General features: G+C 47.5%; 2 protein-coding genes across 12 annotated transcripts in view; one reads left to right on the top strand and one right to left on the bottom strand.

Moving 5' to 3' along the window:
* Positions 1-19,742, top strand: part of LOC144938492 (phospholipase ABHD3-like) — a 53,926-nt gene that overhangs the window by 2,029 nt on the left and 32,155 nt on the right. For 2 of the 8 annotated variants that reach the window (XR_013637851.1, XM_078866353.1), the window contains exons 1-2: positions 15,534-15,958; positions 16,108-16,264. Coding sequence is in view for 7 of the 8 variants with exons in the window: in XM_078866353.1 (XP_078722479.1) it covers positions 15,873-15,958; positions 16,108-16,264 (243 nt within the window). In the remaining variant the exon portion in view is untranslated. Of the gene's footprint in view, positions 1-14,809; positions 15,367-15,533; positions 16,265-19,742 lie in introns of those variants that run through there. The other 6 variants (XM_078866357.1, XM_078866358.1, XM_078866356.1 and 3 more) reach the window with 5 other exon arrangements.
* Positions 2,622-15,468, bottom strand: HINT3 (histidine triad nucleotide binding protein 3). Of its 4 annotated transcripts, none has more exons than XM_078866360.1 (7): positions 15,329-15,468; positions 12,996-13,107; positions 9,877-10,065; positions 8,203-8,320; positions 6,086-6,155; positions 4,817-4,940; positions 2,622-2,885 (listed from the first exon to the last, which is right to left on the bottom strand). In XM_078866360.1, the coding sequence occupies exons 1-7, from the start codon at positions 15,448-15,450 to the stop codon at positions 2,814-2,816; spliced, it is 807 nt and encodes a 268-aa protein (XP_078722486.1). In that variant the 5' UTR covers positions 15,451-15,468; the 3' UTR covers positions 2,622-2,813. The 4 variants fall into 4 exon arrangements, with proteins under 4 accessions (XP_078722486.1, XP_078722488.1, XP_078722489.1 ...); XM_078866362.1 differs by having other exon boundaries at positions 9,877-10,108; positions 12,996-13,046; XM_078866363.1 differs by having other exon boundaries at positions 12,996-13,046; positions 15,329-15,460.

Below are 19,742 nucleotides of genomic sequence, written 5' to 3'. Positions count from 1 at the left end.
GTGTGTGTGTGCCCAGGACTGGTGTACGGGGTTTTTTTTCTGCAATATTTTGCTGTCTTTTCTTGGATTTTCTGTTTGCACTTAGTCACATATTCACTTTAAGATTTTTTTTGTTTGTTGCGGTTGCACCCGATTCAAGAGCCGAATGGCTCACAGGGCTATACCTAATCAATGAACTTGAACTTGTTCCAGATACTACTCTCTACCGATGTTAGTCGTTCAGGTTGCCCGGTTAATAGAGCATGACCTATCGGGGCCCTGTCATAAGAACGTGGCATTTCCAGCACTGGGTTATAATCAACACTAATTAAATTGTGAAATTAGTCAACTTTCGTTCATCCAGAGTAATGGGGTGAAGAGGGAAGGGCCTGGATAAAATGGGGGGGGGGGGGGGTGATAGCAGAAAATCCATCAACTCTTTCTTAGCTCCTGAACATATTGACATTTGCAAAAATATAACTTTATTTCAGCAAATTTTAATTTAAAGCTTTCGTGACTGCAGAGATTCATATTCTTGGTTTTTTCAGTAAAGTCACGTAGAAGGGAAATAATAAAATACAAATATAAAACAATAAAAATTATCACGTTTCGACTGCAACACAAGCAATCATCATCAGGTGTGAAATCCACAGCAAGAAAATGTTCTTGCTGTGGAAATTTTCTTGCTGTGGATTTCACACCTGATGATGATTGCTTGTGTTGCAGTCGAAACGTCGTGAATTTTTTTTATATTTTTGTTATTTTTTTATTTCCCTTCTACGTGACTTTACCGAAAGAACCAAGAATATTTATTTCACTAGTTTACTTTCCGATCATGTAGGCACTGAGTGACTGACCCACGACGACTGAGTGAGGAAGAGCAGCTATTAATGAAACCACCGATGGATGCGGATTGGCCAATGTTAATCCACAGCCCGAATAATCCGGCCAAGGATACGGACTGTACTTAATATGCGTGGGGGGCAGCCGCCGCGTGGTGGTACAGATTCACCTGTGTGTGTGTGTGCATCATCTCAGTCATCTCGGTCATCTCGTTCAGTCGACCCGTGGCACCTGGGTCTGCCCCGTGGCACCTGGGTCTGCCCCGTGACCTCCTGCCAGCGGGCGTTCGACACTTCACGTGGCCTCAAGGTGCACTTGGCCTGGCACAAGCGTCGTGGTGACGTCACCGCCACTTAGTGGCGAATGGCGGTTGGTGTTGTTGCATCGCCAACAATGTGCTGTGTCCGCTTCAACAAGATGTGAATCTGCTGCACTTGATTCCACTCTTTTGCGGATGAGACGCTCCTGCTGTATCGAGTTCGCACCTTTGTTATTAAGGGAAATAGTGTCAACGTGAATTAGACATCACTTTGTTTCAGGCATAGCTTAGAGCAGTGGTTCCCAACATCGGCCGGTCCGCACGGGTCGAGAAATATTGGGACCCACCGGCCTGAAGTTTTGCACCATGACCAGCGGTACCAGCGGTGATGCACATTTGGGGGGGGCCCTAAGCAAAAATATGTTTGACCCTGCCGCCCCAACTCCCCTTTTGATTCATAAACTACAGAGATGACAGGAAAGATGATGCTAAATACAGATGAGACAGATGCAGTGAAATGAGGGTTGTCGACAAGATATAAAAGTGGAGTTAGATGACAGTAGAGAGATGCAGACTCAATGAGAGTTTTATGTTATGTCGATGTTTAGGTTGATTAGGATTTGAATAAAAGCTGATAATAGTTAAACCCTATTTTTTAAGGAATCCCAGCCCCCGTGAGCTGCTTGGAGCCCGAAGCGTGTTTAGGATTACTCGTGCCTAGCGACACTACATACCATAATTCCACGATTGCATGTAGAGTTTACAACACCAGATATGTGCAAAATCCATTCCATATACAGTGAAGGCATCTTACGTAACGCTCCCCCGCCCCCCCAAAGTGTGAATTCGCTGTTACACAATTCATTCATATTCTAGGGACATACGTCACACTTACGCTATGCGTTTCACAGTTACACGTTGAAGGGAAAAAAACTAAAACATTGTAAAGTTTTTTTTTAAACTACATTTGAAATGATAAAAATTATAGCAGCTATGGCAGCACCCAGCGTCACGGGCTGGGAGTAACATCTTAGATCTGCCTTTGCATGCGTGTTGCTGCTGCAAGCAGCCCACGGAAGCATTCAAGAAGGGTAATCTTTCTGAGTACTAATATATTTACTCTTAATTATTTGTTATTAAACTCCGTATTAAGTAACTTTGTAATGTTAATATAGTTATTAAGTATTACACTTATACATATTTTGTAAATCCAGGGCTTATAATAATGAAATGATAATCGCTTTTGTAATCGGTACCGTACCCCCCTGTATAACATGCATGTCTTTGGGGAAATAGGCTTCATACAGCGTGATTCGAATTATGCGCCGTTTTTCAGGAATGCGTGCCGCGCGTAATGCGAGGGACGCCTGTGTATACACTTAATTTGGTGCTTTCGTGACTGCAGGAATTACTCTTTGGTTCTTTCGGTAAAGTCACGTATAAAGAGAAAATAATAAATTAAATATGTATATATATCATGCAACCACTTCCTCAATTCTGTTAAACACCTGGGAATGACAAACGCTTGGGTAGGCACATCGCCGATATTACATTTAATGCGAGAGTTTACAATCGACAGAAAACAATGGGAATTCACCAAAGAGCAGCAATAATTAATGATCAGCACATGTCCTTCAGCCAGCAGCAGTGTGGAAACAAGCTCCATATATCCAAGCGAATTAGCTTTAAATGTATGTAATCACCGCGCGTGGATTGTACACAAGTGATGAGCTCAGTGGGCCTTGCTTCCTTCCTCTGCCGACTCCTCTGGAAAGGCTTCGAGTATCTTGATCAACTGATCACACTGAGGAATACACACGCGCAGCGAGGTCAGTGAAGTGCGTAGAGCCATATGTATTTTAAAATTGACACTCTCTTTGTTCACAAGTGTCTGAAGATGCTTTTTAAAACACATTCCTGCGGAGGGAGCTGGTAGGAACGTTGGGTTGCTCGGTCAATGGCCAGGGTCAACGGCGGCGTGATGCATTCCGCAAATATGGCCGACTGTGAGGGCAGGCACAAGCCGGCGTGAGTAGGTTAAACGTTGAGTTTTATAAGGGCACCACGGGGTGACCAGCCCCTCCCCACCCAGCCCCACCCTCCCCACCCAGCCCCTCCCCACCCTCCCCTCTCCACCCAGCCCCACCCCTCCTATTTTTGGATGCACAACGGACGGACGGACACAATAATCCCCTGTGGGCTGGTGTAACCAGGAGGTTCCTACCAGTATTTAAAAAAAAACTGCCCATAGGTGCAGCCCTGCAATTGTGTGCTCACACCACTCACTGATGGAGGGGGTCCTCTAATAGACGTAACTCACGAGAGCGCCTCTAAGACGGTATTTGACCGACTCTTCCATGATGGCCCGACGTCTTCGACGCAAGATGTGGGAGTCCCCACACTTTACCCCACCACACACGAAACCTGCCGATTGACGAACTCTGGTGTGTGCCCATTTATACTGCCCCATGGACAGAGACGGTGGCCTGGGTGGGATTTGAGAAACATGCCCTACGAAATGGCGAACTCTTGGAGTCCAGTGTGCGAATCGTTACCCCACAGCTTCCCATGAATATAGGAACACGTAAACTTGTGTTACAAAGACTAAAGAGTAACATAAAGGTTACATAAACAACCTATGCCTTTCTATGATCAATAAAGTGGCAACTATTTAGCTGATCCTCTATACAAAAAAGGAGAACCATGGGTTAAAATAAATCATTAAGCTGACGATCTATGCATCAAAATCACGCAAGTAAGAACTGACTTACTATCTGTATGTGTTGCCCGTAATGGGTTCAAGCGGCCCCCAGGAGCCACATGGTAGCCGCTGCATTCAGCGCAATATTGGAACAAAAAGCAGTTGTTCCCAGACACGTGGGAATAACTTGGAGCCAAGGTGGCCCATGAAAGCTTTTGAGAGGGCTCAGCAATTGCAATTCCTTTGGTTTAAGAGTTGAGGGTGGAAGCCGTCCTCCCTTCCCCCTTACGTTCCCATGCCTAAGTCATCGTGTTTATTCAGCCATGGAACGTTATTCCATGTCGGCCAGTTGAACCACGCGCCGCCTACAGCCACCGTCTAATGAGCATAGGAGTGGGCCATTGTGGCAACTTTATGCATGTGCAACACCTTTTATCATTATCGTCCTCGAATCACTATGTACCCACTGATGATTGAAGGCCTCCCCATCCCGTTACAATGCCTCACGGTCCTGTAATGCCACCCTGGCACCCGGTCACCTGCCACTTACTCCTCTAACTTGAAATTCCTTTTTTAATGATACCCTTGTCAAAAGTAACTCAACCTCTGGGACCAGGGTACCCGACACCCGTACCCTACCCGATACCCGGCTACCCGTACCCGGCCAGGTACGGGTACGGGTACCCGTTTGCGACCCTGGTGCAGCCGGGTACGGATACGGGTAGGCCGTGAGTCACTGGTGAGTAACTGTTTGTCACTCATTTCCCAACGTCTTGTCTCTTCTCACAATTCAAGTTCCTAGAATCAACCCACCCGCGCCTGCAACATGGCTTCATCCCAGAGGTCGCAATCAGGTACCTAATACCCGTACCCTACCCGTACCCGGCCGGGTACGGGTAGGGTACGGGTACGGCCGGGTACGGGTACGGGTACCCGTTTGCGACCCTGGTGCGGCCGGGTACGGGTAAGGAATCAAAACCTGTTTGCGACCTCTGATCTGGATTCGGTCCCTACTTGGTAGCTCTCGGACGCACCGTGACAAACCACCAGGTGTTGAGCCTGTAGGCGAGCCGCAAGAAGCCTATTTGGCTGGCCGGTGCGAGCACGTGGAGGTGCAGATGAGTCACGGAAGAGAAGGGCGGCCAGTGGAATCCCAGCCTGCCTTGCACGCACACACGTCCGCTCATGTGTGTCGTCCCCCACAGCAAAAACATGAGTAACAACAGCAGCATGGGACACACTCCGTGTGGGTCCGCTCCTGGCTCTAATGTCTCCCCTAGGGGATTTTCTTCTGTCAATAACATATTTCTTAATTTTGTCACCTGAATGAGTGTATTTTTTTAACGCACAGTCATCATCTCACCCTTGATAATAAGATATCAAGATTGCAAGCCACTCCAGGTGCCCTGGTAATAGCTTATGCTACAGCCCCATAGATGTCATTATAATGATTAAAGCGAGTTGGTGGCCTCAGCCTATACAGATGTATATACTGTGCACAGCAGTGCCGGATTATCCGAGTAGCAAAAGTAGCTACATATGCTATAGGCCCCGTACTTTCAAGGCCCCGTGCTAAATGCTTTCAAGCTATCAATTCCGGTTCAGTGATTCTGCACTTGCTCTATTACTGAAGTACTATACTGCTTTCAACTTTTATGAACGACTGGGTGTTTAAGGTTAGCGATTTGTCGTATTATGTGGCTGAATAGCGAATGAAAAAATACAATGACTTTACTATGTAAGTAAAAAAATTGTGTTTTAATATTTGTGTTTTTTTTATTTGGGGCCCCTTTATAACATGTCATACAGGCCCCGCACTAGCTTAATCCGGCACTGGTGCACAGAGGATTTGTGTCTCCCTGTTCTGGAGAAGGGCAACTATGGGTCCGCTTCTGATGAGACGACACGTACAACCTTTGGAGAGGAAACCCAATCCGTAGGAACTGCGGTGGAACACTTAGGGTTGGATTTCTGACTGTGCGGGCCGCCGATTATCGCCACACTCTATTCATGAACAACGTTCGAAGGATAACAAAGGAAACACTTAATTCTTTTCCTGCAATCGAATCTGTCAGAGATATTATTTGGTGATGCTGCTGCGTTGGCAGTGGTGCACGACCGGCACAAATAACAAAACAAAAACTCAACACATTCGTCGATAATGTTGTGGCCCTAAATAGAACAAAAAAAATATACATAATGGGTGACATTTCGAGCAATGGCCTTTCTTCATAGCAAACACAGTTCTCAGCATCACGTTTGCGGTGTTGGATCGCAAGAGCGGGAAGCCACGTCACGCTTGCCTGATGTCAGAGAGGTCGCTCACGCCCTGTCGCTGAAGGACCTCTTTTCCAACACGAACCATCTCGTTCACTGGCAACGGGAAGTCAGACGCGCGAGACACTGTCAGCCATGGCGGCAGAACATTTGCCTTACAAGAACACACATCCACGGAGGGGGGCAGGGGGCGGCGTTTCAGAGTGCCGTTTTATCTCACAGCTCATCTGAAACATTCGAAGGGTACCCCCCCCCCCCAGCGGCCGCTCTCCCCGCGGGCACAAGGAGGCTCAGTAGCTGGCCTGCAAATGGCCATTGGTGTGCCAGTCGGGAACGATGATTGGCTATGTAGAATCCCATGCCGTGGATAATGGGGGTATTTTGACTATGCTTCACCGCGCTGCTCACCGCGGGTTTGTGAATGCAGAGAAACACAGATGCGAGTGCATAGAAGTATGGTACAACAATGTATTTTGCTGCAACTTCTCTCGAATGTCCACATCTTAGCCCTGCTGCAGCCTACAGCACTTGCCATGCAGGAATATTGCCCAAACAAGCACTGTCCAGGCTCAACCGTGCTTGGCTTGAGAGATGTAGAGATCAGGTGCATTGCAGGTGATTTATCGCAGGCAAAAACATGTACAGATTGAAGCAGTTTCTAATCACAGCGAGCATAAAACGTAATCAAGCCTCAATCCTTATTCGACATGTTACTTGCCATTTAAAACACCCGAGTTCAGCCGTAGTGTCAATCACGTAGTGAGCGGTGGCCGAGATTCGAACTCATAGATCACAGTGCAGTGCGCTAATCACCCTGCCACCCCCCCCCCCCCCCCCAAAATCGCACACAAATTCACAGAATCACTGACATGTTATCTCATCGATTTTGTCAGCCACGTGAACCAGTGTAACTACAGTTTTTGCTGCTCCCGGTAGACATAGAAAAATGCCTTATCTGGCCCGTGGACGTTAGTACCTGCAGTGGTGGGGGAACACGATCGTAGGTGGAAGGCAGCCAGTGTCACAAGTACTCCGGCTATGTCTATGCCAATTGGCGTGAGGCCCACATCCCTACCCCACGCAAACAACCCCGGTGGAGGATCCAGTGGGGGATGGAGGCAATCGCCACCCCCTTGAGACCCCAACAATTGGTATTGTACCGTATTGATATTAACCAGAGAAAACAGATACAATTTTAACAGGTATGAATTTTTTTGCGTTAGATCGCGTAAATATCAACGTGTCGTTGAGCCCACCTCTAGCGGACACAGCACACCCGTGTACTGGAGAGTAAACCCACAGCATTTGCAATTTGAGTTAGCGACGTTCCACTGGTGATTACAACCAGCATCACCAGGCGATTGCCACACTTGAATTCCTGTGGTTAAAATGTCCCACACTCCTAGGCCTCAAATTAGTGGCGTGGCATCGTCGGCACACCCACACAAGTGAGAAGGTAGTATCAGGATTTAATACCTGCTAAATAACTTCACACAAATTAAAAAACATTGCATTTTACTACAATAAAGTATGCAACACGACTGTATTTACATCCATTATAACTAAGACAACATGATAACATCACAGAATCCTTACGATCATTCTAACCTTAATCGTCACGTAATTACATGTGCCTTCATGTTAAAATATCTAACATACTTTATTGTAATCTAACGCAATGTATGTGTAATGTATGTGGATACATTCATCTCGGGTATTACTTCCTGCTCATCTGTGTGGGTGTGCTTGTGTCATGCTACCGATTTAAAGCCCAGCATTGCAGGGCAATTTTCACGACAGGAGTTCAATTCTGACAACCGCCCTACAATGTCGGTTTTAACTACCAGCGAAATTTTTCGTCAAATTGTTAAATGACTTGGACCTCTCTTCGACATACCAGTGTGCTGAAGCAATACAAATTGGCACATTTCTTCACGTGACAACATTATTGATTCGACTGCGTCGTGTGGAGGAGGGAGTACGACACACATTGGCACTGTACTCGCGTCGTCTGACCCAACAAAAATAAATTATGACCCATAACAGTTTTGTTTATTAACATAGGGCCCTATTTAAAAAAAAAAAGCTTGAGTTTCTAGATCCGCCTCCAACCAACTGCCACTTTCGCAGCCGGCGAACTCACCCAGCGCCACGTGGCGCCTCCGTAGAGACTTGCAGTTCCCCACGTGGTCGCGCGGAACCACCAGGTAGTGGTGCGGCGCCCCGGGGTGGATGTCTCGGAAGGACGATAGATGCTCATCCTGAAATGACGCACGGGGCTCCATTAAGGCCATGGACACGCTCGCAAGATCCGAGGGCAACCATTTGCTGATGTTTGTCACAGCAGTGCGTTTACTCTGAGCCACGATGGCAACTTGGTTTGCGTAGAGCAGTGTTCTTCAATTATTTTCAAAAGGTGGGAGGTTCACTTTCGCCGATAAGACGTCAGTGTGAGGACCGCCTCACCACCTGCTTTCACGTGTGTATTGTCGGGGGTCGCATGTCAGCGACCGCACTAAAGGCCACCAAGGGCCGCCTGGCAATGAAGAACACTGGCGTAGAGCAGACGTTCCGAATGACATGGTACGCGTACCACTCATCATAGTGGGCACTTACATGGGCTTCATAGTACCCTAGTCGTAGGAGAACATCACGTTTTGGGCATCATGCCCAAAACGGCCTGTCAACTATTGTTAAACTGCTCTTTGATATCCTCCTCGGATGTCTCGGTGGATTCGTATGCTTCCACTCCTGACACATTGCAACGTCTAAATCGTTGTCTGGCTAAAATAATGTGCTCATCCACTTGTGCACATTTGGTCATGCACTTTGCTATCCCCGTTGCTAATGGGAAAAAAAACACACTCCTGCCCGTTTACCATCCTTCCTCCCACGATGCGACAGTGTGCACTCTCCTAGGCCCGACTTGCGTTCATCCACCTAGTTGCACTTAGCCCACAGATTGTGGGATATATTCGATTTTAATGACCCCCCTTTGGGGGTCATCACAATACATGCTTCAGTTATGTAACAATCCACTGCTCAATGAAGGCCTCTCCACATCATGTTCATTACGAGGGTTGCGTAACCTCACCATGCTGGTCAGTCCGTGTCACGTATCACTTGCTAACTGATGTTAGTCGGGGTTAGAAATTTTACTCAGGTGACTGGGTTCACAGCGCAGAGCACTAAACACTGTGCCCCTCTCTCCCCGTTGTGTAGTCCAATAGGCCACAAGAGCGAGTGCTCTTAGCAAGCACCGGCTAAGGCCGGTATGGCACAACGGAGCGTGGTTGGTCAACACCGCAACCCAGCTGGCCACCTTTGTCTCGCCAGTGCCGATGTTTACACATTGCACTAGGTACTCATTTAAGGTTGAGTCGACCTAGTATTGGGGGCCCTAAGTCCAGTTCAGACATTCGTCACCGATGTTGGCCGCGAGTAGGAGTTGAAGACGGGTCGCCGGGTTCGTAGCGCAGTACGCTCACCACCGCTTGCTTAAACTAAACTTTAAATAATGTTTATTTTACCAGGCAAGGGCCACTGAGCTATATAGCTTTTTCAGAAGCGACCTGGCCACCAATGATAGCTCAACGGAGAAGCCAAATACTCTAAGCGAATGTTTCTAAATGTGGAGGGAAAAAGCCGGAGGACCTGGAGAAAAATCCACGTGACCATGAGGAGAGAGACGCACACACTCCAAATATACAGGCGTCAGGGTCGGGGATCGAACCATCGGACCTCCTGCACACCAGGCGAGGCAGATGAACATCTCGCCACCGTGGCACACCACACCTAACGTACAACCAACACACACCTGGTACACGAGCTCGCAATCTTCCTGCTGTCCATTGGCGATCTTGCAGAACAAACACGTGGGCTCTGTGTCTCTCCTCGTCTCGGCTGCGTCCTCCTTCTTCCCGTCACTGTCCCCATGGTGGGATCCCTCTGCAGACATCTCCAGCAGATCGAGGCAGTAGCAGCAGCAGCAGCAGTGGGTGTACACCTGGGCAAGGAGGGCAGGCGAAGCAGGCAACCAGCCAGCCACACTGACGAAACACAAACACACGCACACATTCAATTGTGTTGTGCAGAGGTGGGTGGGCGGGCGAGAAGTTCCTAGACCCAAGTCTTAACATCATGAGTTGAACTCGTACATGTTAAAAGGTATACGGATTTCTCGACCACCGCGTATGAAATCTATGCTGCTCCATGGCCGAAGTGTGCGTTGTCGTATTCCCCAGATTATAAGACGCAATGACCACCCCGTGTTTTAAAGTAAAAGTGTGGAGCGGGGGGGGGGGGGTCTTATATTGCAGTAGGTGCGTCTTATATTGCAGTAAATGCGTCTTATATTGCAGTAGGTGCGTGTGTGCAGCCACCTATGGCTAGGCCTCGGCAAGGTAAGGTAATTTACCCTTTTTACCGGGTAAAAGGGTAAAGGTAAAGGTGTCGACATGCCAAGGGGTAAGGTAAAGGGTACAGGGTAAAGGTAGCTCGGAAGAATTACCCGGTAGGGTAAAGGTAGCGCGAAGTATTACCCGGTAAACACGGTGCCTTGTTTACCGCTAGAAGCTCTGTGGCGCAGTCCGTGGCCTCCATTTAATAAGTAATATTAAAACAAACTTTATTAAAAACACGCTTTTATTAAATGTACTCGTAATGGCAGAACTCCACGACTCCAGGAAGTGGCCCTGAAGCTTGCCACAGCGTAAGTGAGCGTGGTGATTTACAGCCAACGTCAGTTGAGCGTGGACAATTAGACCCAAGCCGAAACATAACATTTACAAAAGAATGTTTAAAAATAAATATCTTTTTAATGATAGCATATAGTGTTGTCATCAGTATGACATAAGTATACCAAGTTTGCAGTCGATACCACATTAGGAAGTGGGTAAAATTTTAGTTACAAGATTTGAGGATACAACGATGACAACGACAACAAGTGTGTAAAATTGAAATCATCGAGAGTATTCTATATGATTAAAGTGCTCTACCTTATAGCATTTACCGTTATAAACCTTGTTCATGTGTAGTTCCCTAGTAATTACCACGTAATCGGGTAATTTGTATGGGGTAAGGGTAAATGGTAGGGTAAAGGTAGACTCGTTGCTTTTTACCTATTACCTTTAACCTTACCTGCTAACGGGTAAAAGGTAGGGTAGAGTGATTGTATTGTGGTAAGGTAAAGGTAGGCTCGTTGTTTTTACCTTTTAACTTTTACCTTACCTTTCCGAGGCCTATCTATGGCTGCAGGGTTTTTGTGGTACATGTTGTTAATGTCGTTTATTGTGAAAATTCGGTCAACGTTCCTATCTATGATCACTGTTACATTGCTTTTATGGCTTAATTTTGGTGATTTCGAAAAGTTTTTTGGTATGGCCATGTTTGTTTGTTGTTCAAGTTCAAGTTCATTTATTAGGTATAGCCCTGTGAGCCATTCAGCTCTTGTAGTACGGAGTTAGACTGATGGCCTTAATCTAAGTTGTCTTGTGGTTGTTGTTGTTTGACTTGCATCCCACTGGGATTTTTGCACACAGCGTTGGTGTACGGTGTTTTTTCTGCAATATTTTGCTGTTTTTTCTTGGATTTTCTGTTTGCACTTAGTCACATATTCACTTTAAGATGTTTTCTTGTTCATGTTTTTTGTTTGTTGCGGTTGCACCCGATTCAAGAGCCGAATGGCTCACAGGGCTATAAATAAATGAACTTGAAATGAACTTGAGGTGACCAGATGCGTACTGGTTAGTAACGGGGCACAAGTTTGGTTGTTTCATTCTATTTGCCCGCAATTTGAGAGTGCGTGAGATGACCACACACACAACACACACAAGGTCAATGCTAACTAAGCACGTGCACCCGGGAGACGGAGCGATGCAGTCGGCTCGTGTGCATGAGTGCCACGCCACTTGAATCACACAGTGACACGGCGTGGGAGAGGCTTTAATGCAGCGGTGGACTGAGCATGGTTCTTGTTGTTATGATACCGGTTCAAGTTCAAGCTCATTTATTAGGTAGAGCCCTGTGAGCCATTCGGCTCTTGAATCGGGTGCAACCGCAACAAACAAAAACATGAACAAAAAACATCTTAAAGTGAATATGTGACTAAGTGCAAACAGAAAATCCAAGAAAAGACAGCAAAATATTGCAGAAAAAAACACCGTACACAAACGCTGTGTGCAAGTCAAACAACAACAACAACCACAAGACAACTTAGATTAATGCCATCAGTCTAACTCTGTACTACAACAAACAAACATGACCAAACCAATAACGCTGCCCCCTGGCCGCCTTTGTCTTCCCAGCGCTGATGCTCGCAGCAAGGCAGCGAGTACAGTGCTGTACAGTGCAGTACTCGTTTAAGGCCGAGTTGATCCAAGGGGAGCCGGAGAGGGCCCTGCAAAGAGGCCCGCAGGCCCCACCCCCTCCCTCGCCGGTGCCAGATCGGATCGCATTCGGTACTAATTTAAGGCTGATTCGACCTACAGGGCGGCCGCGTTCTGACCGGTTCGGACATCACTCGCCCATTGACGCGTGGGACCGGAAATGCAACGCGAGTCAAAGTCCCCCCCCCCGTTGGTTTAACGCAGCGTTGAGTGCGTTAACCACTGCGCCACCGCTCCCTCGCCACCACTGTGTGTAGAGATACAGAGAGAGACACACACAGAGAGACACAGAGAGAGACACAGAGACAGACACACAGAGAGACACACAGAGAGACACAGAGAGAGAGAGAGACACAGAGAGAGAGAGACACAGAGAGAGAGAGACACACAGAGAGAGAGAGACACACACAGAGACACAGAGAGAGAGACACACACAGAGAGAGAGACACACAGAGACACAGAGAAAGAGACACACAGAGAGACACAGAGACACACACGTGTGTACACACACACACGTACACACGTGTGTAGCGGTGTATTCGTTACTCACGGGCGCCAGAGATGATGTTGTTCTTCTTGTTGTTGTGTTCGGCAACAGTCCCTTCGCGTGTCCAAAAACGAAAGCCGCACAGGAAATTGTCACGGGCCGTTTAAAGAGAGCCCTGGCAAAAAATGTCACCGGGCTCTTACCAGGGGTGGCGCTACACCATCACATTCATATCACGTCCGCGCCTTGGCAAGTCATTAACATTGTACTGGTAGGAACCTCCTGGTTACACCAGCCCACAGGGGATTATTGTGTCCGTCGTGCAGGGAGGGGCTGGGTGGGGAGGGTGGGGCTGGGTGGGGAGGGGAGGGTGGGGAGGGGCTGGGGTGGGGCTGTGTGGGGAGGGGCTGGGTGGGGAGGGGAGGGTGGGGTGGGGCTGGGTGGGGAGGGGCTGGGTGGGGGGTGGGTTGGGCGGGGTTGGGTGGGGAGGGGCTGGGTGGGGGGTGGGTGGGGTGGCACTGGGTGGGGAGGGTGGGGCTGAGTGGGGGTGGGAGGGGTGGGGCTGGGTGGGGAGGGTGGGGAGGGGCTGGGTGGGGAGGGTGGGGCTGGGTGGGAGGGGTGGGGCTGGGTGGGGAGGGGCTGGTCACCCCGTGGTGCCCTTATAAAACTCAACGTTTAACCTACTCACGCCGGCTTGTGCCCGCCCTCACAGTCGGGCATATTTGCGGAATACACCACGCTGCCGTTGACCCTGGCCATTGACCGAGCAACCCAACGTTCCTACCAGCTCCCTCCGCAGGAATGTGTTTGTAACTTAATTCCGCGGATTAGCAACTGTCGGGATGGGGGGCCGTCCATAAATGAAAATAATAGAAATAATTATTTTATTTCTATTATTTTTATTATTAATAATAATATAAATAATTATTTTATTTATATTATTTGTATTATTTATTTTTACCTACGTGACTTTACCGAAAAAACCTAAGAGTATGAATCCTTGCAGTCCTGAAAGCTTCAAATCTAGAATTTAAAGTTGTATTTAGATGTGTTACTCGGATGATGTCCCGGCTATTTTACAAGGGAGATATCCGTGGTGCGTGAGCACAGCAGTAATATAACACAACGTCAATATTGCAGTGAACGTGTACAGGGTCAAATTTCGATTTAAAGCTTTCGTGACTGCAGGGATTAATCTTCTTGGTTCTTTCGGTCGGTAAAGTCACGTAGAATGGAAATAATAAAATAAAACATAATTAAATCATTCTCACGACGTTTCGGCCACAACGCAAGCAGCCGTCCTCAGGTGGAGAACAGGTCTGTCGAGAAGACAATAAAATAATTCTCACGACGTTTCGGCCACAACGCAAGCAGCCGTCCTCAGGTGGAGAACAGGTCTGTATTCTCGACAGACCTGTTCTCCACCTTTACCGAAAGAACCAAGAAGATGAGTACAGGGTCCTTCTAGACTATCCAGAGTGGTGATATCCAAACATAATAATTTATTCTTCGGATTATAAGTTGTGAAGATGAGTCTTGTAATGTAATCCCGTGTGTGTGACCAGGTGTGGAGCCGTTGTGACCGGATTTATGTGCTTTGACGAAGGGACATTGCCCGAAACGTCGCCTGTTTTATATTTCTTTTACGTCCACTATTATTATTTTTGACGAATGAGCTGATGTATTTTTTTTGTTAATTGCGCTTGTGCATCCGGAATAAGTGTGGGTGCTATATTTCTTTCTGGAGGTTCTTGCAATCCGGAGAACACGCTAATGCGTACCGAAGTCAGGCTGGGAAATACTATTTTTAAAATATTTTTGTAAAAAAAAAAATTACATCTTTTTTTCCGGACAAATTAAGCCCTGAACAATTTTACACAACACTGATATTGATACTGCTGCGTGTATACGCTTAAAACAATACGCACCCAACGCACCTCGGATATCACTCATGGAGCACATTGACACGCATACCCTTGCATATCCTCACACAGTATGCACAACACAAATGCGCATTGTATCGTAGCGCATACACACACACACGGGTGTAACGCAGTAAGGCGGCAACCACTGCACAAAGACAAAGCTCCCTCGTGTAGCCTCTAACGGGCTGTAGGGGCAAGTACCGTGAACAAGTACCACCTTTGACGGCTATCACGACACATGCGTGGGTGGGTGCGGACAAAACCACGCTTGGCCGCCTTTGTCTCCCCAGTAACGATATTTCCACGTCGCTCATTTGAGGCTGAGTCGATCTAGAGGAGGCCTAGGACCGGTCCAGATAGTCGTCACTGGCATTTGCAACGGAGGGCTGTGCTAACCGCTGCGCCACCGCTCCCTGCACACACGACACAAAGACCCTCCACTCAGCACGGCACGCACGACAATGCGCTTACAGACCCAGCCACCCTCCCTTGCATCGAGGACCCGTCACGTAAGCCGCTCCATGCGCATTGCCCAGCCCTCCCCATTCATCCTCTCGATCTCTCCCTCCCAACATCCATCCCTCTGCATACATCCCTCGCTCAACATACTGTACACCCCTTCCTTCGACAAGAACCTCCTCCTCCTCCTCTTTCAACGTCCCTCCCGCCCTGCAACATCAAATTCATCCCTCCCTCCCTCCTATGTCCCTCCCTGCAACGACCCATCCCATCCCTCCCTCTAACATCCCATCCCTCTAACATCCCTCGCCTCCCCCACCCCGACTGCCCCTCACTGCGTCCCTCTCAAGCACCACTCCCTCCCCTGGGCTTGTGCGCGTCTACAGCTGCCCGATCCATGCCTTCATGTGGTGCCACGAGCACGCGAGCCAGGCAGAGAGGGGCAATGCGCAGTCCGAATCGTCGCTATGCCATTGTGCGCCCGTCAGGCTATTGGTTAATGCTAATCATTAATCCGCATTAAGTGCCGTAATGCTATCCACCGCCGCCGCCGCTGATGCTGCTGATGCTGCTAAGGAATAGTAACAGTAAATCGTATAATTTATTCTGTGCGTTATTATTTCCTGTTGGCCGCAAGCTCGGGTAAATTTCTCTGCCCACCAGGAAGGAATATTGTCGGCTTGGTATTGCGGTGCGCTGTAGCGTAAGCCACGCTGCATGTTTCTCTCTCGCACGCACGCACGCAAATTCTAAGTGGCACGCGTATTTTGTGTCCGCACTGGCACGCACAGACGAGGACTGCAGGGCAGAAGTCGACAGAAGATCATCGTCGGCGCCGGACATCGACAGACGGAGGGAAGGAGGGCAGGAATTATGTCGGCACCACTAATCATCGTCATGGGTCTCCTGGCTGCGTACACCGGATACTACCTGGCCTCTGTTGCCAAGGTAAGAACATCAGCATCTCACAGTAAACATGGAGCGTTGGGTCAACGTTCGTGATCGCGTGCCAACGTTAATGGGTCACTACGGATATCCTCGGACAACAGTAAATGCCTGTGATTGTATCGTGGGTGCCCGCTAAATTATTATATTGTACCGTTGCGAAGTCGAAACGTACATTATTGAGCACATTTAAGGACTGGGCACCGCAGTCCTCCTTGTACGCACTGCACACACGGGGTGATGGCTAAGAGCAGAATCTGTATTCGTACTGCAGGAATCCGATGAGCTATGAAGGTTATTTTTCACTGATAGAGCAGAATGCACGAAAGATTTTTAAAAAAATCAGATCACATCGAAATTACATTCAGTGTTGTGCGATTGTGTAAAGTTGGTGTCACGTTGATTGTTTTGTCCCCCCCCCCACTCCTGAGTCTTTGTTTGCCCCCTCCCCCCCCATATTTTAAACAAGGTCACGCGATAGGGCCACCAGCTAATATGATGTAAAGGGGATGGGCGCATATTTACACCACCAGTGTACCGCTCCATGAGTAAAGATGAGAAACTAAGAGCGAACCACTGGATATTGTTTGGGTCTTTCGGTAAAGTCACATAGAGCAAAAAATTAACGTCATCTTCTGATGACGATTGCTTGTGTTGCGATCGAAACGTCGTAGTTTTTTGTAAAAATGTTTTGTTCTCCGTGACTTTGCCGAAAGACCCAAAGAATATGAATTCCTGCAGTCACGAAAGCTTTAAGTCAAGATTGAACCACTGGATCGTGAGGTCCAGGTGTCGACCTTGCTACTGCTGCAAGATTCTGGCAGAAGGTAGGAAGGAAACTGTAGCGAGGTGTGATCGCATCATTGGTCTTAGCGGCCTATTTGAGCTGAGTTTACATGAGTGGCTCAACACCAGCCAGCCACCCCCGAATAGCTGCCTGTGATTTGAGGGGGTTGGTGATCAAACACGGCACCTATTAAGGCGGTGTTGTTGACAAGTTGTGTAGTATCGCCACCCGAGTAGTGTAAAAACCACGTTACAATGGCAAGGGACAGTTTCTCTGTAGAGATTGCCTCGGGCCAGGAGTGGAAATTCCACATTACAATATGCAGGGACAGTCTGTCCTTGTGACAGACCCTACCGCATATTGCTGTATAATACTGAGCTATAGTGAACAGAGTAGAATACAGTACGTGTAATATTATATTAAGAATAATTATAATGCGCTTTTCCCAGGGAAGGTTATCTTGAGTCTCAAGATTCCTTTCAAGGAGGATCCTGCTACATTGTAGCAAGATGTTTGGGCAATTTCCTTGAAGAGTGTTTTACATACGGAAGAAAACCGGAATAATATCCAGAGAAACTCCACACACAAGAGAATAAACACTAAAAAAATTCACACAGATGGATTTAATAATCACTTATCTGTACTGGTCACTTCTCAGCCCACATTGACAGTCTTATGGTGGGGGGAGGCTGGGGATGACCTAGTGCGGTGAGGGAGATGTTATCTTCCTTTTCTGGTATTCAGGAGGTCGTGGGTTTGATCCCGACCCTGACGCCTGTATATTTGGAGTGTGTATGTCTCTCTCCTCGTGGTCACGTGGATTGTTCCCCGGGTCCTCCGGGTTTTCCCTCCACATTTGGAAACATGCGCTTAGAGTATTTGGCTTCTTCGTTGAGCTATCATTGGTGGCCAGGTCGCTTCTGGAAGAAAAAAAAGCGAAAAGCGCAGTGGGCCTTACCTGGTAAAAAAAAATAGTTGAGTTTAGTTTTAGAGATCGTTTAGAGGTGAGGGTGGACAGTGCCCACTATTGGAAAAGGAAAAGACTCCCCTCTTAAGGAAGAGACTCCTCGCCATTGTAATGTGGAATTTCCACTCCTGGCTCAAGGCCATCTTTAAAGAGGACTGTCCATGCCATAGTCGTGTGGAATTGCCACTACAGACCCAAGGCTACATCCATATATACCGTATTCTTAAATATATGTATTCTTTCTTTTAATTCACATATTGTACATAGAGTTACAATGCAAGGGCTGAACTATTAACAGTTTTGATGACAACCCGTGTCACTTTATGGAATGTATTGCACAATTGCTTAGAGTACATGCTGTTGTATGACCTGCAGTTCATACATTTAATGAATTATTCATTGCGAAAGTGTCCTAACACCTGGGTTCCATGATGGGTAATTTATTGCACTTCTGTTTTTTTTCAACGATCTTCATGAAATAATGCAGCCGCATCGTCCAGCGTCCAATATATGCATGCTCAAGTATGTTTGTATTTGTCATTTACATCAAATGAGCCTTCTGCATTAACGGGAAAGGTACATAGCAGAGGTCAAAGCCAATGTCAGCAATGTACTGTATGTGCACATTGTTTACATGTCAGTGTTGAGCCAGAGACTCTGCCATTATAATGTGGAATTTCTACTCCTGGCTTAAATCAGTCATCTCTATGGAGAGACTGTCCCCGCCATCGTCATCTGGAATTTGCAACATTGGTCAAGCAAGATAATCGTCAAAAATGCTACACAGTAGTGATGCTAGCAAGGTGACTTTCCTCGTACCGTTTATAAGTCTGATTTGCTCAAACCATCCCTGGACAAATTGTGCAGAGTTACATTCGAATCTAGAGTGGACGATCCATACTCTACCGGACATTTGTGGACATCTGTGAAAAAGAGCTTCGTAACTCATCGCATGCCTCCAGTCTAAATTAAAGATCCCACTCGAATCACGCATTTCCTACGGGCGATTCCCACGTGGCCATCATCGGTGTGGTCTGCATGACCCCGGCGACCAAGGGGAAGACAGAAGAGCAGATGGTGCGAGACTGTCAGCGCAGATCTTGGAGTTCCCGTGTCTCAAGTGTGCAGCGACTGCGGGATGTGGCTGGGAGGGGGGTAGAACGTGTTGGCAATGAGGTGTGGTGGTGACATTGCCAGTTTTGGCCGCGATGACATCTTGATCTTGATGCCCCCCACCCCCTATGCTAAGGATTATCCTGCCATCTCGTGGCGATCTTTGGAATTGCCAAACGAATCCCATCCATTTGGAGGTTGTGAGAGAATTTCCATTATTTTCATTGATGATGACCCCCGATTTCCTGCTTTTGCTCTTCCTATCTGCCGGTAAGCGCAGATAGTAGCAAGGCCCGTGGATTGATTCTGAAAGAATAGGAAGGGAGGTTAATAGGAGGGTGAATTAAAGGCTTGAGATGCATGAAGTATGTATGTTGATCCTATTTCTCACTGTATTTTAGCCAACCGTGGACATCGGAGATGCTTTGCGAGAGGATGTTGGCAATGTTTCACTATGAAGGGATATAAAACAGCACGATTTGACGATTCGTCTTCTTGGTTCTTTCGGTAAAGTCACGTAGAAGGGAAGTAATAAAATAATAAAAACAAAACGTAATAAAATAATATAATTATCACGACGTTTCGGCCACAACGCAAGCAGCCGAAACGTCGTG

The sequence above is a fragment of the Lampetra fluviatilis genome, chromosome 22 (assembly GCF_964198595.1).
Source record: "Lampetra fluviatilis chromosome 22, kcLamFluv1.1, whole genome shotgun sequence".
Classification (NCBI taxonomy): Eukaryota; Metazoa; Chordata; class Hyperoartia; order Petromyzontiformes; family Petromyzontidae; genus Lampetra; species Lampetra fluviatilis.
Note: the sequence above shows the minus strand (reverse complement) of the source record. Positions and strands in the feature narration are given on the sequence as shown.